General features: G+C 46.0%; 1 protein-coding gene across 4 annotated transcripts in view; it reads left to right on the forward strand.

Annotated features, from left to right (window-relative positions):
• Nucleotides 1-20,294, forward strand: part of ARMH4 (armadillo like helical domain containing 4) — a 60,645-nt gene that overhangs the window by 33,675 nt on the left and 6,676 nt on the right. For all 4 annotated transcript variants that reach the window (XM_085580975.1, XM_085580973.1, XM_021534646.3 and 1 more), the window contains exon 6: nucleotides 18,945-18,976. In XM_085580975.1, the coding sequence (XP_085437101.1) occupies nucleotides 18,945-18,976 (32 nt within the window). The remainder of the gene's footprint in view (nucleotides 1-18,944; nucleotides 18,977-20,294) is intronic.

Raw genomic sequence — 20,294 nt, forward strand, 5'->3', positions numbered from 1 at the left:
AAATGGTGGTTGGTGCTGGGTTGGTGGTTGAACTTTGTCATCTTTTCCAGTGTTAATGATGCTATGAGATTCTCCCTCCTTGGCTTGCTGGGTAGCACAGAAGGGCAGCTGCAGCAGCACCAGGCTTCTGGACTTTCCCAGCACAGGAAGACTCCTAAAAGGCTTTCTGCTGCACCTCCAGTTGCTCCTTGTCAGCTCAAGAAAGCAAAGTTGGGGAACTCAGGCACGGGTCTGAGCCTTTCTGACCTCCCCCAGCTGTCTGCCTCCATCCATCTGTTTGACACATCCTTTAAAGTCAGGATGTGTCAGAGTTAGTACCTGGGAGCATGACTTGGCATTTGCTACTCCAGGTAATTTATCTTGGGTTTTTTTTTTTTGCCTGGATTCAAGGATAGGATCCATTAGCCAGTGCAGAATTCTGTGCTCCAAAGGCTGGGCTGCATCTGCTGCCCAAACACCATCCAGGCTCCTGCACAGCACGGGGAGGCAGGAATCCTTCTGGGCTGTCAGCTGCCTTGGATTACCAAGGATTCTCCTTGCCTGTCAGCCCCACTGGAATGTAAATCATGGTGTCTTTGCTCTCTCTTTAGTCTGCAGTAATCCTGTCCTTTCCCATCCCTGCAATGTACACATATGTCACTTCTCAGTGTGCTTTGCCTTTTCTGCCACCCTTCAGCTTCTACATGTCAGAAAACTTGGCTCCATTTAGGCAGAGGAGCTGGTTTTGGGCCCCTCTCTCCCTTTGGACTTTAGCAGTCACTTATCTTGATTGAAGAGCCCAGGCAGGGCTGTGCCTTCCCTGGGTGAGAGTTACTCATTTTCCCTCCCTGTGCCTGTCTGGGTGGCCTTTGCCATGTAAAAAGAGGCTTGTCCTTACATTGGAGAAATCACATTTATTTTCTAATAGTGATCTATACTGTTTTCATGGCATTCAAAAAACAGAGAGAGGGGAATGTGAAGTCCATCAGCCTTGAATTGCCTCTGTCCTTCTGGGGATTTACGTCAGAGGCTGATCTTTGGGGTTAAAACGTTGGCCCCATGGCAGACTGGTGAGAGAAAAATGGAGGAAAAGAGCTTTTTGCAACAAGTAGCAGGAAGAGAGAGGGTAATTTATGGAGAGGGTAATTTTAAAATGTTCCTTCCTAATGAGAATGTAGATGCACTTTCTGCTTGGACAGTGCAAACCACAAATGACTGATGCTAAACCTGTCTCCCCTCTGCTGTTCCCTCTGATTAAGATCCCTTAAGAATCAAAGGAGATCCGAGTTATATCCTGGAAGGATGCTCTCTCTCTATTATATATAATATATATATATATATGTAGAATTTCTGCTCTGCCTGAGAGTGAGTTAGGAACATATATTGGAAATAAGCAAATTGCTCTGATTTTTGTCTGACAATGAAATAATTACCTCAAACCTCCAGCAGTTGTTGTCTTGCAAAGATGCTGAGTATCAACATTAATCACAGACAGGGGTCGATATGGTGAGAATTACTGGAGGCTTTTGCTTTCTTTTTTTCTTTCCCCCCCCTTGTTTTTAAGTAATTCTAATCACAGCCACATCCGAGCCTGGGCTGTAATAAAGAGTTTCAGCCAGGCTGCTCCCTGATAGCCTATCATTTATTTTAATATACCAGCAGCACCATCTGTGCTTGAGGCTTTATCACTGTGAAGTGAGGCCAGGAGATTCTCCAGTCTGAGTCCTTTTTGAGGCTGCTTTTCCCAAATCCCCCTTCCCCCTCTGACCACTCAGGTGTGTGGTTTTGCAGGAGTGACTGCTCACTCTTGTGTTCCTTGTCCTTGTTTCTTTAGCAGTGTCACCTGCTGTGCTACTGTCACTGTCCCCTCAAGCTGGATGTGCTGTTGCATCCCTCACACCAGCTTAGGGATGCCCATGCCCAGGTGATCCAGAGGATGCTCCAGGGTCCCTGTCAGGAGCATGGCCCAGGAAGCCACCCCTGGCACGTGTGGCATCTCCGTGACCCTCCTGTGCTTTTTTGAGTGTGCCAGTTATTCCAGCATTTCCTTCTGTGCACTCTGGGATGAGTCTAACACCAGCAGAGGATTTCCAAGACCCCTCAATGGCTTTGGTGTGTGCTGAGGAGAGATCTCAGTGTCTGCCCTTCCAGTCCCACCAGAAGCTGTTTCTTCCTGAGAGTGAGGGAGTTTGCCTTGCTCCATCCTGGCTTTCCTTACAACTACCCATAAGAAAATTCAGGAAAATTATAAGATAGGGTGCAGTATAAATATCCTGCCAGGAAAATAACTTCCTTGTGGGTTTTGTAATTTTCTGTTAAATACAACTTAATTTCCTGGTTAAATAGAGTCTCTTTTGATTTTTTAAGTTTTAGGGAGTGTTGGCTAGAGGGTCAAATATCATGTTAGACCTGGTGAGTACCCTGAGGGAAGCATTGCTTTCTGGTTCTAGCTGCTCTCCCACAGCCAGAGCATGTTCCTGTGTGTGCTGCTTCACCTCTCCAGCCACAGTTTGCAGTGACTCCATGGTCAGTCAGCCCTGCTCCAGTACAGCTGGATGGACTTTTCCAACCTAAACAACCCTGTGATTCTTTAATTGCAGTCTGGAGCAGGAGAGGCAGGGAGTTAATTTAACTTTTGGTAGACAGAGGCAGCCAGGAGCATGTTTTGCTAAGGTGCATGTCTTAACAGAGCAGACAAAGCCAGAATCTGAGCTGGCAAAACTCAGCATTGCTTTGTTGAATGCTCTGATCCCACAGCCCTGCAGCTGCAGAGGGATCTGTGATCTTTTCTGGGACCATCAGTGGCTCCTTGTGTCTGATTTCAGCCTTTGCCTCCTGACAAGCTCAGAGCAAGAGCCACAGAGGTTTTTTGGGCCAGGCTGAATGTCTCAGCCCCTGCCAGATCACTCGGAGAGCACCAAGCAGACAGAAATGCCTTTGGGGCAGTGCAGGGCTTGGGATGCAGCTCCAGGACTCCTTCCCAAGGCACTGCAGGGGATTCTGTCCCCAGGGATGTCCCTGGAGCTGTGGCTGCAGCGGGTGGGAGCTCCTGGGCCAGGGCATGGACGTGGCACAGACAGGGGGACTTGATGATCTTGGAGGTTTTCCCAGCCCTGCTGGTTCTCTGAGATGCTGCAGCACCATCCCTCCAAACCAGAGCAGGCAGCCCTGAATGTGGAGTCACCTGCAGGAGGAAAAGCACATTCAGTGGCACTAATTAGCAGCAGCAGTGATTAATTATTAAGGTTTAGTTAGTCACTTCTGTGTGGGCTCTGAACATGAGGGTTTAAAGAACAGTAGGACTTTCTGGTTTGTTTTTGGTGGGTTTTTTTTTGTTTTTTTTTTTTTAATATAATCTGAATGTTCTTCAAGCTCCTGCCAGCAGTTTCCCTGGATTTATTTCATAGTGTGAGTGGGCAGGAGAGTTCCCCTGTCCTCATCTCCCTGGCATGAGCCAGGAGAGGTCCAGCAGCCACCTGGATTGCTCCTGAGGGTGCTGGAGTCCCCTCTGATGGCCTGACAGCTCAGGTATTTCCCTCCTCTGCTCTTCACTGCATAGGAGTTATTATGGATATTATGAAATATTCATTAACCAAGGCATTGTCCAGCCCTGGCCCAGGCTGCTCAGGGAAAGGGTGATGTCCCCATCCCTGGAGGGATTAAAAGATCTGGATGTGGCACTTGGGGACATGGGTTAGAGGTGACCTTGGCAGTGCTGGGGGAATGGTTGGACTTGGTGATCTTAGATGGCTTTTCCAACCTAAACAATTCTGTATTTCTATGGTTCTAAAAGCAGATTTCAGTAGCAGGGTTCCCAGGTGATGGGTGTTGGTCCCATCCTACCCTGTCCCCAGCCCTGAGCAGGGATGCAGAGATGTTCCCCATCTAAGATGTTCCCCACAGTCCCCCTGAGCTGGGATGGGTGGGTGTTAATGCTCAGGGTAAATCCATGGGGTAAACAGAGCTTATTTATGCCTGGGTAAGTAAGAAAGCTTAGATGCTGTTTCTGAAATCCTGGAGAACATCCAAGGGACAGTCAAGTTCCAGGGGGAAATTTAGGCTGAGAGTTGTTTTTGTTGTTAGTCCTGTAACCACAAGAGAGTGAATTTCAATGGCAAACTGGGGACTTGTGGCAAAAAGGAGAAATTAAAGCAAAGCCTCTGCTCCAAATCCTTATGAGAGAAAGGGGAGGATGATATAGTAAGAGCACAGGCCTGGAGGGATGTGAGGGGATAAAGAACAGAGAGAAAAATTATAACCAGCATTTTAACTCTGAATACTCTGTGCCATTCTGCCCCTCTGTGCATCTGGAAAGGGATGCAGCAGAGATATAAAGGGGTTGAGGAAAAAGGAGGATAATCCAAAGGATAAATTAACATGGATAACCAGAGGAGAAATGGGATTTTGTGCAAGCAGTGACTGCAGAGTTATTGTCCAGAACCCCAGAGTGACAGGAGGATGTGCAAGGGGAGTGTTGCTGTGTGCTGTCCCATCGTAAACTTTTCCTAGAAAAATGCTCTTGGTCACTGCCAGCCTGACCTTGGCTCTGGCCCAAACTGCCTCACATCATTACAGCCAGGGTTGCATTTTTATCTAAGTCCTGGAGCAAATCACTTCCCCACCTTGTGCTTGAGTCCTGGTGTTCACAGATGGGACAATTCCAGTCCTCTGTGGTCATTCTTTTGGCTGCTTTTGGGCAGATCCTGGCTCGTCTTTGCATGTTTGTAGAGCATTTATCACGTGTGTGTGTGTGGTCCCAGGTGGCCTTTCAGCTCTCACAACAAGAGAAATTAATTACAGGAAACTCAGTCTCTCCCTCCTGTATTACATTTTGCTCATTAAATATTCACAGTTGCTAGGACAAAAATGTGCATCGAAGCCTGCTGAAGTGGGAGGCTGTGAGTCCTGGTTCAGCAGAGAATTGGTGCAGGTAGGAGAGTGAGGAAGGGCAGTATCAGCTCTGTTTGCCTTTCTCTGGGAGCATCTGCCTTCAGAGATGGGATGTGGGGCTCACCTGGTCCAGTACAACCATCCTTATGTTCTCTTCCTTTGGCACAGGGTTCCCCCTACACCATAACCAGGCTGGGGACAGAAAACCCAAAACCTGTCTGGTTTTGCAGACTGGCAGGGAGCTGTGACTCAGGAAGGGAAAGGACCTTGCAAAGCACTTCCAGTGTCTTTTAAATTCACCAGGTGAATTCACGAGCTTTCATGCCTTTATACAATTTTACAACACAAAACTAACCAATATTTTGTTCCTCACACAAAACACCAATTTTGTTGGATTATGCCCTTTTCTGTCCCAGAGAAGCATTTAAAAAACTTTTATTCTATTTTCAGTCTTATATGAAGGGTGAGACAATACAGATGTTATAATTCACACCATCACAATCAGAAGCCAACTATTTCTTAATTACAATATCTTTATAAGTGTTTCTTGGCCTATCAGCTTTAGTCACCCCATGCTGTAAATGCCTTAAAGCAAATCATCTAAAATTACCCCTCATGGGTCCTACTACAATGCATCTTTCATAGTTCTATTTCTCTAAAGTATCTAGTTTTATTTGCAAGGCCATCCTTTGAAACTTGTTTCTAGTTCAATTTCTCTCTCAACAATGTCTATTCTATTGCACAGCATTTCTAAGTCAGCATTTCTTACCTCAAAGTTTACATACAAATACTATGTAAGCTTTCTGTCAAACTTTAAGAATTCTCTACAAATCCGTTTCCCACAACCAGGCTCCACATAAAACACTTCTGTACTGAAATCAGAGATGTCAATAGTTTAACTGAGAGACCAAAGACAGGCAGCTCAGTGCAGAATTCAGTGGAAATCTGTGTCATCCCCTTCCCTGGATGAGGACTTTGCATGTTTTGTTTTGTGCTCAGGCTGCCCTGCAGTTGCTGTTGGACTGAGTTAATTCCCCTCCTGCATGATTTTCTCTCAGGTCTTCAAGGCAGAGAAGCTGGTGCAATAGCACAGAAAGTCATGGCATTTCCAGCAAGGCACCAGGTTTGCTCTGCTCAGCTTCCCAGGGTCTTGTTTGCTGTTCCCAGATACCAAATGGAAATTTTCCTGAATGCATAAATTACCTGTGGATTCCCAAAGCTGGTTATGGGTCCAACAGCTCACATGGAAATGTGTGGGTTGTTGCTCCTTTGGTTTTGGTAGATCTGTTTGGCTCTTTGAAATGGACTTTAAAAATGAGACTTCAGCTCCTGTATCCCTTTGGGTTCAAGTGGACAAACAGCTTTTGTCAGACTGGAGAGATTGGTAAATTAGGATGTTGTGATGAACTGCTTTGAGTCAATAGTTCTTTGGGTCTGTCAGTCCAACCTGTAACTAGGTTATTCAGTTATTCCCAAATCTGTCAATTGATTCACAATATTGCAGGGTAAGGACAGTAGACTGCTTCTCATGTTTAGGACCAAATTTCAGAAGTGCTCTGCAGTTTCACTGTTTTCTGTACCTACAAAGAATTTCAGGTGGCCCATAGTGGTTTTGTTTGTGCTGTGGAAAATGCAGCTTTTCCCCTGGGAATTCCCTGTGTAGAATATTTGCAGTTAAAAACAAAAGCATTGCAGCTACTCCTTTAGAAGACTAAGGGGAGATTTTGACAACCCCAACCTCTTTCCTTGCTAATATTTGTTAGCCTTGGAGCTAAAATAAGAGAAGTTAACTCGTGAATCAGAGACTTTCACCTTGTTTCACCCCCTACCATGTGCAGGGACACCTTCCATTAGACCATGTTACTCCAAGCCCCATCCAAGCTGGATTTAACACTCCAGGAGTGGGGCAGCCACAGCTTCTCTGGGCAAGCTCTACCAGTGCCTCACCACCCTCAGCATCAAGAATTTCTTCCTGATAACTAATCTAAATATCTTCTCCTATTAAAACCTCAGTGCAATCAGACCACTATAAAAAATGAGTTTAGAAAGTGTCCTCTGCTTATTTCTTCCTTCTGGTTTGTCAGTGATTTCTTTCTGTGTCTCTCTCTGCAGAGTTTGTCTTCCTAGAGGGCTGAGACCACCCTTGTCAAGCCAACAGAATATTTTCTAGCCCACTTGGTGGTCTTTGGAAAGCAAGCAGTACCAAGTGTCCCTCAGCACTTAGATCATAAACAATATTTGCTGCCACTTTGAAAGCAGATTGACCTCTGAGGCTTTATCCAGATAATGTTGTGAAGGTTCTCTTGTATCAAATTGGTCCTTCATTATTTGAACAGATGATGGCAGCAAAATCAGGAGTTCACTCAGAGATGCTTAAAATATCTTCTTAGAGCCACATCATATCACTGTCCTAATCAGAAGTGGGCTCTGACCTGTTCCAATCAGGGTAATGCCCATTCAGGGTAAGTAAATTGTTACTGATAATCTCCATCTGCTTGGAGAAACTCCAGATCTGTTCACTTCTGAGTGGAAGGAGTGGGATGGGAGAGTGCCACAGCACTGGGTGTGTGTTTGGGATATATCACATTACACAGGCTGGAGTACACAGGAGCAGTGCTCTGTGCCATTGGGAAATAAATGGGAAGTGTGGATAGCAGAGGATGTGAGGATAAATCAGCCCTTTCACTGCAGGGCTGTGCAGGGCTTGTCTGGGAGGTGCTGGTGATTTTATAAAGTTCAGTGGGTGGCAGCAAATGTCACCAAGATTTTGGGATATTAATTTGTCTGCAAATCTCACCCATAACTGTTGATAGGTGGTGCAGAGAAAAGAGAGGTTTTCCTTCACAGCAGCCCCTGGAACAGCCTCTCCAATGCAATCAAACTTCTTATATGAGGACCTAGGTTGGAGGTACAAGACCAGAGGGATGTGGAGGTAGAGCTAGTGCTTAGTTATGGGGATTTTGGAAGAATTTCTGAATGAGTCAGAGACAGGACCTCTGAGTTTTTTAGATGATGAGATTTACTTCTCTTATCTTCTACACAGGCAGGAAGGATAAGTTTGGCTCACATCTTCACTGCATGGCTCAGAAGGTCACAAGACCCTTAGTTACAAGACCTTTTAAGGATTTTTTGACCAATGAAACACTGCCAACAAGGATATTTATGTTTTTGACCCAATCCTTAAATATTTTGTCTTATGGACTCTTGCACAGTGTAAGCTTTCTTGCCAGTCATATTATGACAAACCTATAGTTCTGCATTCTAAACTCCTTATTTACCTTTGTAACTGCTTTTATTTTTTCTATATCTTAAACTTTAAAACTCTAAACTTTCCTCCACTTAGCTTAACGTGTCTCTGCTTTAAACTATAAATCCACATTCTCTATTCTAGCACTTAAGTTTGGAAGCCTCTTCCAAGATCTCAGATTAAATCCTCTGTTTAATTCTAAGCTTTGGCTTGACAGGCCCAAAGTTCTGAGAATTCCCTGAATTTCAGATTCCAGCATTTAGTTTGGTGTTTAACCTCTCAAGCCAGGGCATCTCTCTCAGGGGTGGGTAAAATCTGAAGGGGAATCAGGAGCTGCAGACTCCCAGGTGGTGGCCAGGCACTGCTGCAGTTTCCTGCTGACTCCTGCCAGTACAGTATGAAACCAGGTTTGCTTGTCTGGGGGTTGAATTTGGCCTTGTGCTCTTTTGAAATGCAGATCAAAAGAGGCCAGGTCCTACCATAACCCACACCTTGAAGCTGCCCATCTAGCCAATAATCAAAATTGCTCCTCATCTTCAAAGCACTTCCCTTCAGAGTTCTTTTGAAGTGTTTGAAATCAGCCCATTTTCCCCATGCAAGTTAAATTGGAGCTGCCTTCTCCACCTTTTGTCTGCCCAAACAGACAGTAGCTCCTTGTATTTGTAGCTCCTTCACTTGGATAGACCAGAAGAAGTCACATTCTGCCTCCTGCAAGATCTTTTGCCTGTCAGACTTGCTTTCTCCTCAGCCAGCATAGTCTCAGTGAAGCCTTTTTATTTGATTGCCATCATCAGGTGTCTGGGTTGTTATTACTGAGAAATTACCACGGAATTACAGCTGTGCTGAAGATATTTTCATGTTTTCCCTCTCTTTTCTTTGCTGGCTTTGGGTCTCTATTTGGCTGTAAATAGAAACAGAGAATCACAGAATGGTTCTGGTGGGAAGAGACCCTAAAGGGCATCAGTTCCACCCCCCTGCCAGTATCCCAGGGTGCTCCAAGCCCTGTCCAGCCTGGCCTGGAGCACTTCCAGGGAAGGGGCAGAAGCCAGGGCCTCCCCACCTTCACAATTTCTTCCTAACATCTAATTTAGCCCTGCTCTCTGTTAGTTTGAAGCCATTCCCCCTTGTCCTGTCCCTCCAGGCCCTTGTAAAAAGTCTCTCTCCACCTCTGCTGTCAGCTCCCTTCAGGTGCTGGAAGGCCACAGTGAGGTCACCCCAAAGCTTCTCTTTTCCAGGCTGAACAATCCCAATTCTCCCAGCCTTTCCTCCCAGCAGAGGGGCTCCATCCCTCAAATCATCTTGGTGGCCTCCACTGGAGCCACTCAACAGGTCAATGTCCCTCCTGGGCTGGACACTGCAGAGCTGGGTGCATCCTGTCACTGCTGCCCGCCTTGCATTCCCAGCCAGCAGATGAAGATGCTTGTTTATATTAGAGAACTGTTGTGAGTGCAATTAATAAACTGCAAAGCAGTTGAAGAGCTAAATATCATTATATAATGAGACCTCCTTCCCAGTAAATGATGTGAAAAATGATTTCTTGTGAAGAATAACAAATTGCTGTGGCTTTTTACCCTAATTGTAGATGCTTGATTCTAATTTGTTGTCATTTCCATGTAAATGAAGAGTTTTAGCTATAATTACTGCATTTATGGCAAACAAGATACTATCATTTTCCAATGCTCATGAAGCACTGGCATGTTTAGAAACAGAAGAACTGAATAATTATCCCCTTGTGCAGCTCTAGGGAGGGGCCTACAAGTCATAGTATGCAAACAGGCCTTGCAGCTGATGCCATTAACCCTCTTCTGCATTTGGGGAGCCAACTCAGAGACATGAAGTGACTTTCCCAGAGCACTCAGCAGTGTTCCAGGTGCCAGGTTGGATGGGGCTTGGATCATCCTGGGACAGTAGAAGGTTTCCTTGCCCATGGCAGGAGGATTGGAACTGGATGCTTAAAATAATGGCATCCTAAAGAACATTTGTTTCCAAAAAATCCCATTTTACTGTGATTCAGGATTTGTACTGTTTCAGCTCCCAGAACATCCCACAGCCAGTAGGGGCTATTAAACTATGGAGGAAGAGGCTCTGACACAAGGGAAAGAAACACAAGTGACCTACTAGATATGATCTATTATATCCTTAATATTCCCACAGTAAGGATGGGAAATGGAATAAGAGATCAATTTACTTGCCCACAATTATACAAGAACTCAGGGACAGGTGTCAGGAGCTTAAAGGCTCCATTTGGTGTTTGATCACAAGAGAATCACAGTGGGAATTGTTGCTCAGTTCTGGATGCAGAAGGACTGGGATAAGACTTGTCCTGTTGGCAGACATAAGCAAGTTCATTTTCTTTTTGTGACTAACACTGGACAATGCTGCTCTTCCCAAGATTTGCAGGAAAATGAGTTTCTGTGATAATCAGATCTTATTTTTAGCATCTAATCGATGCTCAGGGCTTTGTGGTTTAATTAGTGGAATAACTGTTGGCTGAAAACACAGTCTAATACCTGTTTTTTCCTTCAAAGGTCAATTCCATCGTTTTTGTTTCCAACCATTTAGTCCTTTATTGATCTTTATGTCATTTCATGGGGAGTGCTGCATCTTGACAGATGAAATAAAGGCCAAAACTTGAAATAAGAAAAAGATATCATTTTTTTTTTAACACAGAAATGGAAAATTCCCTATTTCAGCCCTTGCTGCTGGCAAATCCTTCATATAGTGTCCCAGGAAATAGGATTCTGAAAATTACTTTTGTTCTTTATGGAAGGAAAAAAGCAAACCAAGAATCTTTTCCGAGCCTGATTAATATCAGACATAAACTGAAGCACAAAAAGAAATTTTGCAGTGTAGTTGCTGATGCTTTAAAGTAGATAAGGCCATGAGCTTTGTCAGGAGGGCAGGAAGATCTCTGTGGTTTGCATTTAGAGAGGGCTGAATGAGAAATGCCCTCTCCTCTCAGTATAGGGGAGTATCACGTGGCTTCAGCTGGAGATTTGGAAGGTGTTTAATCAAATAACTGATGCCTTAAGTTTTAGCTTTCACATTTTGCAGATTCTGGACTGCCTTAGTGTGTGACTCTGAACTTCATCTAAAGTGTCAGCAAGTTCTCCTCACAGTGTAGTCAGACAAAACAATCCTTTTCCAGCCCCAGAACCACGGACACTGCTGCAGCTTCAGCCCCAAAAAGTGCAAACAACAGGAATTGAGGAGAGCAGCCTGGGAGGATGGGACTGCACAACCTGGAGCTGTAATTGGACAATTAACTCCAATATGGAAATGGGCCAAATCTTATAAAAGTGTGAAAACTCATGACTTGGGGTCCATCTTGGGTTGATCTTAGTTAGAGCCGCAGCTGGGCTCTTGCACTGCCCAAGGTGCATCCCTTGAGGGCCTTTTAATAAATCCCTCCTTTATTCCTTCAGCTCTGCCCAGCCTCTTTCCAGGTAGCCTCTCAAGGCACCATAACAGCCAGCACCCTTTTGCTGCTGTCCTCCAGCTGAAATGAGATGCTGTTGGAGCAGGGGGATGTGTGAGGTGCTCTCCACCTGCAGCTTCTCCACCTTTTCCACTCCTTCCATCCCTGCAACAGTTTTTCATTTGCAAAAATCTGTTCTGTCTTTGCCAGAATCTGTTCAGCCTTATACCAGACTATGGGAGAGGCTGCTGGGTTATGGAGCAGAAAACAGGCTTGGAGAAAAATGGGCATTAAAAGATAGCACAGGACCAAATTCCCTCTTGGGCTTTTTTCCTGTAAATTTACAGGGTCAAACCCTCCAGTCATCCCTCAAAACCAGCAGTGATTTTAGAGGGACTTGGTGCCACAAAGAGCTAAAATATTGGCTTGGGGTAGGGACAGAGATCCCCACATGGTTTGTGAGCTCAGCTCTGGTGTCTGGGATGGGATGGGATGGGATGGGATGGGATGGGATGGGATGGGATGGGATGGGATGGGATGGGATGGGATGGGATGGGATGGGATGGGATGGGTGCAGTTTTCCCCATGTTTGACCTGCTGGTTCCCTCTGACCCCAAGGGGACTTGGGCACCCTGACAGCACAACAGGGACCCTGCTGGCAGGAGGAAGGGTTTCTCTTCCATGGCTGCATCCTTGGCCACTGTCAGGTAATTTCCTGTACAAATCAGGAAATTAAGCATCTGAGGATCTGCAAAATAAGGATTGCAGTGCACCTGGAAGCTTCTCCAAAAATCAGCCAGTAAGGTTGAGATTGTGGAATCTCAGAATGGTGGGGGTTGGAAGTGACCTCAAAGACCCTCTCTGTTCACACCCCTCTGCAGGGTGGTGGCCAGGGACACCCTCCACTAGCCCAGGTTGCTCCAAGCCCTGTCTAACGTGGCCTTGACTGCACTTGCTGGGGAAAGAAATCCAATCATTAAATTTGTTGGATTTATACTCTTGTATTCTAGTTCTTGATAACTTTACCAAATTTTAACTGTCGGGACCAAGATTTTTCCATGGTGCTTGTCCCAGACTTTTTAAGAAAACTGACCGAAGAAGTTCACCTGCTCCAGTGCCTGAATCACGGGAAGAATAAACCATTAATACATTTTTTACTGGAGACCTCTGAGAAAAAAATAATTGCACAGCAAACTTTTAGAATTGAGAGTGCAGGGATCATAAATACTCTGGAAGAGGTGTATCAGTGCTCTGGAAAAAGCACTGGAAAAGCCTGGAAAGCATTCTTTCATAGAACCTGTCTCTTCAGCTGCTGCTTCTAGGTAGTTCTATTTGGATAGTGGTATGTAAATAAACAGCACACAAATGCCACCCTAAAAAGTTTATTGAAGCTGCAAAGTCAAGGCCCATGATAAAGAAAGATTTTTCATCTTCAGCAGGATACAGCTTTGATGAGGAGCCTCCAGGGAGACCTCGGAGCCCCTTCCAAGTCCTCAAGGGGTTCCAAGAGAGCTGGAGAAGCACTTTGGACATGGGCATGAAGTGAGAGGAGAAGAGGGAATAGCTTCAAACTGCCAGAGGGCAGGGTTAGATGGGATATTGGGAAGGAATTCTTGGCTGTGAGGCTGGGGAGGCCCTGGCACAGGTTGCCCAGAGAAGCTGTGTCTGCCTCATCCCTGGAAGTGCCTAAGGCCAGGTTGGAGGGGGTTTGGATCAACCTGGGATAGTGGAAGGTGTGGGGGTGGAACAAGCCTGTCTTTAAGGTCCCTTTAAGCCATATGAGCCTGTGTTTCTCTGAAAGCTGCTGAATATGAATATTTTCAGCACACAAGAAGCCCATGAGCTGAGGCAGGGTGGGTTCTCCAGGAGCTGTGCCAGGGCAGAGTGAGGGAGAAGCTGATCCCACGTGTGCTCCAGCAGAGGTGTTGACATTTCCATAAAAAAAGTTTGCATTTCCTCTCCCAGAGCAGACACAGCTTTTGAACACAGTGTGATCAGTAAATATTTAATCATGCAACAAATTGTGACAGCCAGTTCACAGCAATGTCCTGCTGATGCCTTTTAGGATAATGGGAGGATTTGTACCTTGGCTTGGATTTAACATCTTGTGCCTGTCCGGGGCCACTGAGGGAGAAACAAATTGTGTGTAGATGTCAATATGTGTTTTGAAGGTCCCACAGAAGAACTGAGCTCACAGAGAAATGCCAAGGCACAAGGGCAGTGCCTTTGCCAGCCTCAGTAAGGGGCTACTCACTGTGGGCAGATAAAGGGAAAACAGCTTAAAAAGTGCAAAGGAAAAGGGAAAGGAGGAACCAAACCTCATGCCATGGGGAAAGGAGTGTCAAAAGTCCATGGGGAAAGGAGTGTCAAAATGGGAAGCCCATTTTAATTCCTGCTTCCTGGGTGAGTGTGGTGGGTTGTCTCCCCATTTCCATTTATTTTCCAAGAGATTTGGGCAGGTTGGGGCAGTCTTGGGTTGCAGCCATGCTTGGGTTGCAGCTGGACAGACAGGGAAAAGGCTGTAGATGGTGCAGTTCAGGGGCCAGACAGTGCCATGGTAGCTGTTAAAGTTCACTGGGTTAATTCAAAGTTCACCCAAGCAAAATTTTTATCTGAAAACATAAATAGTAATTGTCAGTTTGTCATTTGTTTGATTATCCAGCTGTTCAAGTCTTCTCGAGTTGGGCAATTCATGCATCAACATTCCCATCAGGTAGGCGTAGTTGTTCTGGAATTAAAAATATGCTGCCTTCCAGGCAGATGCCATTTTCTTTTATTATTTATTTGTGCTAGTAAGTAAATTGAAAATTGTGCTTTTTTAAGGGAAAGGAGCAGATGCACCCTTGTGCCATTAAGTTGTCAGAGCTGAGCAGATGAAGCACGGAGCATTTCTGCAAAATTGTTCTCACAAGTCTCATTTGGGAAAAAAAGTTTAACCTGCAAGAGAAAGGGATGAAATCTGTAATGGAACAGGGCAGGTTGCTTGGTATATACAGACTGATTGAAAGTAACCAATCTTTTCCTTATTTTCTGCACTTTAACCAGCTCTCCTTTGCTGAAAGGGTGCAGCTTTGGAGTAGATATAAGGAAAAAATTCTTGACTCTGAGGGTGGTGAGGCTCTGGCACAGGATGCCCAGAGAAGCTGAGGATCCCCCATCCCTGGCAGTGCCACATTTTCACCACTGGTTTGGGGGTTGTGGTGGAAAGTTATTAAAAGGAAAGGTGATGGATGAACCTTCATCAGTAGCAGGATGGAGTTCTGGAATGAAGCTGGGAGTTCTGGATTTGAAAACCAAGCAACATCTGCAGGGATGAGTGATAATGTGCCATGGAAAAACAGAATTGCTTGAACTGATGATTAAGAGAGAGGATATGATTAAAACAAGCTGATTAGATGAAACCAAAGTGACAAGACAAAGCAGCAGGGCCTCCAAGAGGGGAGTGGGGAGACACGACTGATGGCAGTAGGACATGAATTATTGATTAAAATCTCCACCAGAAGTCTTTGCATTTTCTTATCTGGGAAGGGAGAGAATGAATGAGAAGAGAACAGAATTATTAAACAGCTTTATCATTGCACTGGAGTGGATAATTAGGCAATTAGGATTACTAAAAGTTGGCAAAGCAAGAGGCCCTGAGGACTTGTGCTCCTGATTTTAGAGGAAGGTGGAGAGGGAAACAGGGAAAAGCCTTTGGTGAGAGATTTGGTGGTGCCTTGTGGTGAGGCTGAAAGGCAGAGCCAAGCTCCTGCACCCAGCCCCTGCAGCTGCCAGGGCACAGGGGGGCACAGGAGACCTGGAAAATGAACAAGAACTTGTCTGAAGATGGACAATCCTTAGAACAGCAGCAGGGAGGGAGATCAGGGGGGAAGCCTCAACATAAATGGGACCCAAGTGAGTCCAGAGGAGACCACAAAGATGCTCTGAGGGCTGGAGAAAGGCTGGGAGAGGTGGGAGTGTTCAGCCTGGAGAAGGCTCTGGGGAGACCTCAGAGCACCTTCTGATTTTGGGCATCCAGTGCCATATACCCTCAGGTGTCACCTGCTGTCCCCTCCTCAGCCTCCTGCCTACATCTGCCAAAACCTGAACTTCCAGCAGGGTTTTGCTCACAGGGGGTTGTGCCTGTCCCTTTGGGCCAGCTCCCACCAAAAAGGGCCAGGCAGACACCCCAGGCTGCTGCTTACCTCTGCAAACGAGCCTCACTTCTTTAACTGGCTGCTCATTTTGAAGGGGAGAAAACTGCCTAAAAATAGCAACATTGCATCTGTAGCTGTCTGAATTCATCCTGCACTGCTCTGAGGCCAGTGCCAGACAAGCATGCTCCTCCTCTGCACTCCTGACCGGCTTAATGTTAAGCTATATGTTATTTAAAATTAATTTCCAGAGATGCAGACATTATATAAATCACTGAGGAAATGTCAGATTATGGATGTAATTTGCAGAAGTGCTCCACACTCATCTTACTTAGCTCCCCATGAAACCAAGGGATCAAAATTAAGCTGAGGCAGAGAGTTTGGAGCAGTGACCATCCGAAAAGTGCTGTGGAAGATGAGCCAGCACTGCAGACACTTGTTAGTCATTCACACCCAGAGACTCTTGGAATTTCTTCAGGACATTCAGTGATCAGAGAAAGGAGGAATAAAGGGGATGATGACAAATACATGGACTAGTGTATTTCTTACTAATTATTTGCTTGCCCTCACTGGCAAGTCACCTGGTGTTCTTGGAGAGTGCTGCATTTTCATGGGAAGGTGCCAGCCACAGCGTTCCTCTCCCAAGCCAGAATATTAATTATGGATTCTGTTGCATAATTAGAGTCTGAAGCCCAGAATTAATTGATGGTAGCTGCTTAGCATAGATATCAATTCTACCTTGGAATAATGCTCTGTCTCCTAGCCACACACAGATGGGTAAATCACTGGAGCAGAGGGTTCTCAGTTTTGGTGGCACGGTGGCTTGGGATCTCCTGCCAGGTGTTAGAACCTTGGTGACATGAGAAGTGTTTGTAATTCATGGTAACCCAGTGCTCCTTGACTTGTCCTGGCCCCAGCCTGGCAGGTCTGGGACCTTGGCTGGGACAGCTCCATGCTCTCTGCTCCTTCCCAGTGCATTGAAGGTTTCTGAATTTCATTAATTTGGGGCCATTATTTTCCTCTAGCAGAGGTCAGAGGCTGTGGCTGCATTAATGCATCCCCTGGAGAGTCAGGGAGAATCACCTTGGGCTGTTTTTCCCTGGGTGGCCTGGGTTGATTTCTAAAGGCACCTCATGGCTGAAAACAAGGCTGGGTTTAATAACAAACAAATGTGTAATAGCAAATAAAGATTTGTACTATCGAGCTGGTGGGCCCCGGCGGGTGTGCTGCTGTTGTGTGGTGGAGCAGAGGGGAACAAAGCCAGAGTCTGTGTTCATTAAAAATAGGTAATGGAATATTCTTAGCTCAGCCCCTGCCTCTGCCTTGGCAGAAATACTCTGGAGTTAATTGCTGCCGTTGTTCAGCTGCAGGAAAATGGGTCGGCTATTGATGAGATCACTGCTCCCATGGAATTGTTGGGAGAGGGGTAAAAATAGGCTTTGTTCTCAGCTGGGCACTGGGGGTGCATCTGTCCCCAATCCCTGTGTGGCCGAGCCACTGTCACCTCTCCTCCTGGCAGTGTCACACCTGCAGACCCAGCCCGGGGCAGCCATGGGTTTCCTTCCTCTCTGGGATTCCACTGGGAATTCCATCAGGCTGTGCCAAGGGAAACACAGGTTGGATATTAGGAAAAAGTTTTTTACAGAAAGAGAGATAAAGTTTTGGAATGGCTGCCCAGGGAGGTGGTGGAGTCCCCATCCCTGGGTGTGTTTAACAAAGCCTGGATGTGGCACTGGGTGCCAGGGTTTGGTTCAGGTGCTGGGGCTGGGTTGGACTCGATGATCCTGAAGGTCTCTCCCAACCTGGTCATTCTGTGATTCTGTGAATCCAGGGCATGCAAGCTTGGGCTGGCAGAGGAGGATTGTGGTGGCACCTTCATAAACTGAGTTTTGCATGGCTCAGCCTATGCAGGCCAGGACTAATGATGGGGAGAGCTGATAAAACAAAACCTCTTGTTCTCTTCTAGTGTTGTGTGTGTCCCTCTCCTGGATAATTCATCTTTGTTTTTTCTCAGCTCCTCATCAGAGATGAGTGCACCTGTGCCTCTTTCACACGTGTTCACCTTTAGCTACTTTGGGATCCTTCTGTTTGGAAGGTGTTGTGGTGCTAACACTTGAAAGGGAGTATTCAATTGAACTTGTGTTGTATCTGAGACATAAAATAACCATTTGCTGCTGGCCCTCCTGTGCCCCCTCCCCACTCACAGAAGGGTGCTCTGAGTGCTGCAGGTGCACCTGCAGACACTGATATTGCCAATTCAAGCTTTGAGGGGACGTTTCATAAGAAAGCAGGCTTGGAAATCAGGTCTAAATCCATAAACTACCTGTTACATTTGGGATTTAACACACTCTGGAAAAAATATCCCTCAGAAGGACATTGCTGCATCCAAGAGTCCCCTGTGCCTTTAGCACTGTCCTCCTGGAGAGATGAGAATCCTTGATAAAACACACTTGCTGAGCCTCCAAAACCCCCAATATTTAACTATTTATTGATTCTTACCTATGAGCAGGAATTTGTTAAAATCCTGTCAGATCCCTGTGGGCATTTTGCCCTGGGTGCAGTGCAGACACAGCCAGTGCCCTGTGGTGTTAGTGACTCCTGCAGCCACTGCTGAGCCCTGGCAGCACTTTGAGATCAGTGAATATTCCATCCCAAAGCACCTGCCATTACACAGTTTTAACTCCCAGCTGTCATATTTCATGTTTTACTCAACTGTCAGGAGAAGAAAGTCGCAGTGCTGGCAGGACAGATTTGCTTGGGTTGGTGATTTAGCACCTCCAGTGCCATCCCAGCCCTCTGGAAGCTTCCCAGAGCAGCCAGTGGCTCTTCCAGAAAATCAGGGGAATAAAAGGCAGTGAATAATACATTTTTAACCATCGTTACAGGCTATACAAAATACAGGGAAGAATATCCACACCGAGGAGGCCACTGGAAGGGGAGAACTGCACTGTAAGGTTTTCTCCCAGTGTGTGCATGAAAAGTGATGGTCAAAAATCCACAGCCTGAAATCCTGGTTTTTATTTTCCTTTTTAATTCACTCTGAAGATGTGATTGCTCAGCCAAAGGAGAGCTACTTGCCTGCCAATTCACTCCAAGAGTTTCTTGTGCTGATTTGCTGCATTTGCTTTATTCTCATGAATGAGAAAAGAGGAAATCTAATGTTCAGCCTTATCAGCTTGTCAATTTAATTGCTGTCTATTTTAATGTTATCACTATCGTTTGTCAGTAATTAATGGAAGTAACATGATTACAGCTTTTATTTTTCCTTATTTTTCAGTGAGAAGCTGGATGGAGAAGCTGAAAGATAAGGTAGGAGGCTCAGTGTTTCAGTTCCTTTCAAAGCAAAGCCACTTTTGCTTGCAGGAATAAATAAATTCATGTCAGTGCAGTTCTCTATACAGACAGTTGAGAAAGGGCTTAAAATTTTTTTCTGGGAGGCAAATAAACCAGATGCTGCTGGTATAGAGTGGTGTGAATCCAAAATAAATCCCTGATGGGTTGTAACTAAGAGCAGGAGAGACAGAAGTGTTTGATTGATTTCTCTGCACCAGAAAATGACCTTGGCAGATAAGCTGAGTTGCTTTTTTTAATTTCCCCTTAACTTATCCTAGAATAGTTTTGGTTGGAAAGGACCTTTGGAAGTCCATCTAGTCCAGCTCCTCAGCACTGAGCAGGGGTATCTTCACCAGACCAGGGATTTAGGACCCTGTCCAACCTGACCTGGGGTGTTTCCAGGGACCCCGGGGTAAAGAATTTACTTCCACTCCTTTTCTCTACGTGCTGAGCTCAGTTCTGGATGCAAATCCAGAGGCTCTGGTGCTGCTCTCTGGTGAGAGGCTGCATGCCATGCCAGTGCCTCTGGATGAGGCCTTTCCAACCTGCACGTGCTGCAAATCCCTGCAAGGAGAATGATCAAATAGAGTAAAACTGATAAACTGGTAAACCAGACCCTGATCCTTCCTCCCTGGGCTGGTCCATGAATCAAGAGCTGTGCCAGCCACAGGCAGTGATGGCTTTTTAAGCTCTGCTGCCCTGGAGCAAATATTGACATTTCAGAATGGTTGTGAAGCCTTCCAAGTGTTGTGTTGCTGACAGCAGAGCCATGAAGCTGGAAATGAGGTGGCAGCAAGAACATTTTGTGACTCAACAGGCCTTGGAAATTCTTGAACAGGATCAGAGACAGTAGAAACAAAAGCCATCACAAGGAGTGGGAGTGATCTCTGAAATCACATCTCTGAGTTTAGGCAGGCTCACCCAACCAGCCCAGCCTTCCCACGTTCTCCACACCAAATTCCAGCAGCACTTTTGCCATCAAATCAGAGCAGTGAAACAGGGGCTGGGTGTCTGGTGTCCAGGACTGGGGGGTGGGAGGGTTCCAGGTGGGTTCCTGCCCAGCCCTTTTTTTTCTGCACTAGGAAGGAGGCAAGTCTAGAGGCAGTCTAGGGCCTCCTTGGCCTGGGATTCATCCCGAGCAGATGCTGAAAGGACAGAGAATGGTTTTCCCAGCCAAGGTAAAGAGCAGCCCCCGAGGCTGGCTGTGTGCCTGCAGGGGTTGCAGCATGCACAGTCACCTGCTCATGCCAACACGTGGCACAGCACGAGCTTGGGGACATGGGTGTCTTCTCCC

Source organism: Lonchura striata, chromosome 5 (assembly GCF_050655825.1).
Source record: "Lonchura striata isolate lonStrDom1 chromosome 5, ASM5065582v1, whole genome shotgun sequence".
Taxonomy (NCBI): Eukaryota; Metazoa; Chordata; class Aves; order Passeriformes; family Estrildidae; genus Lonchura; species Lonchura striata.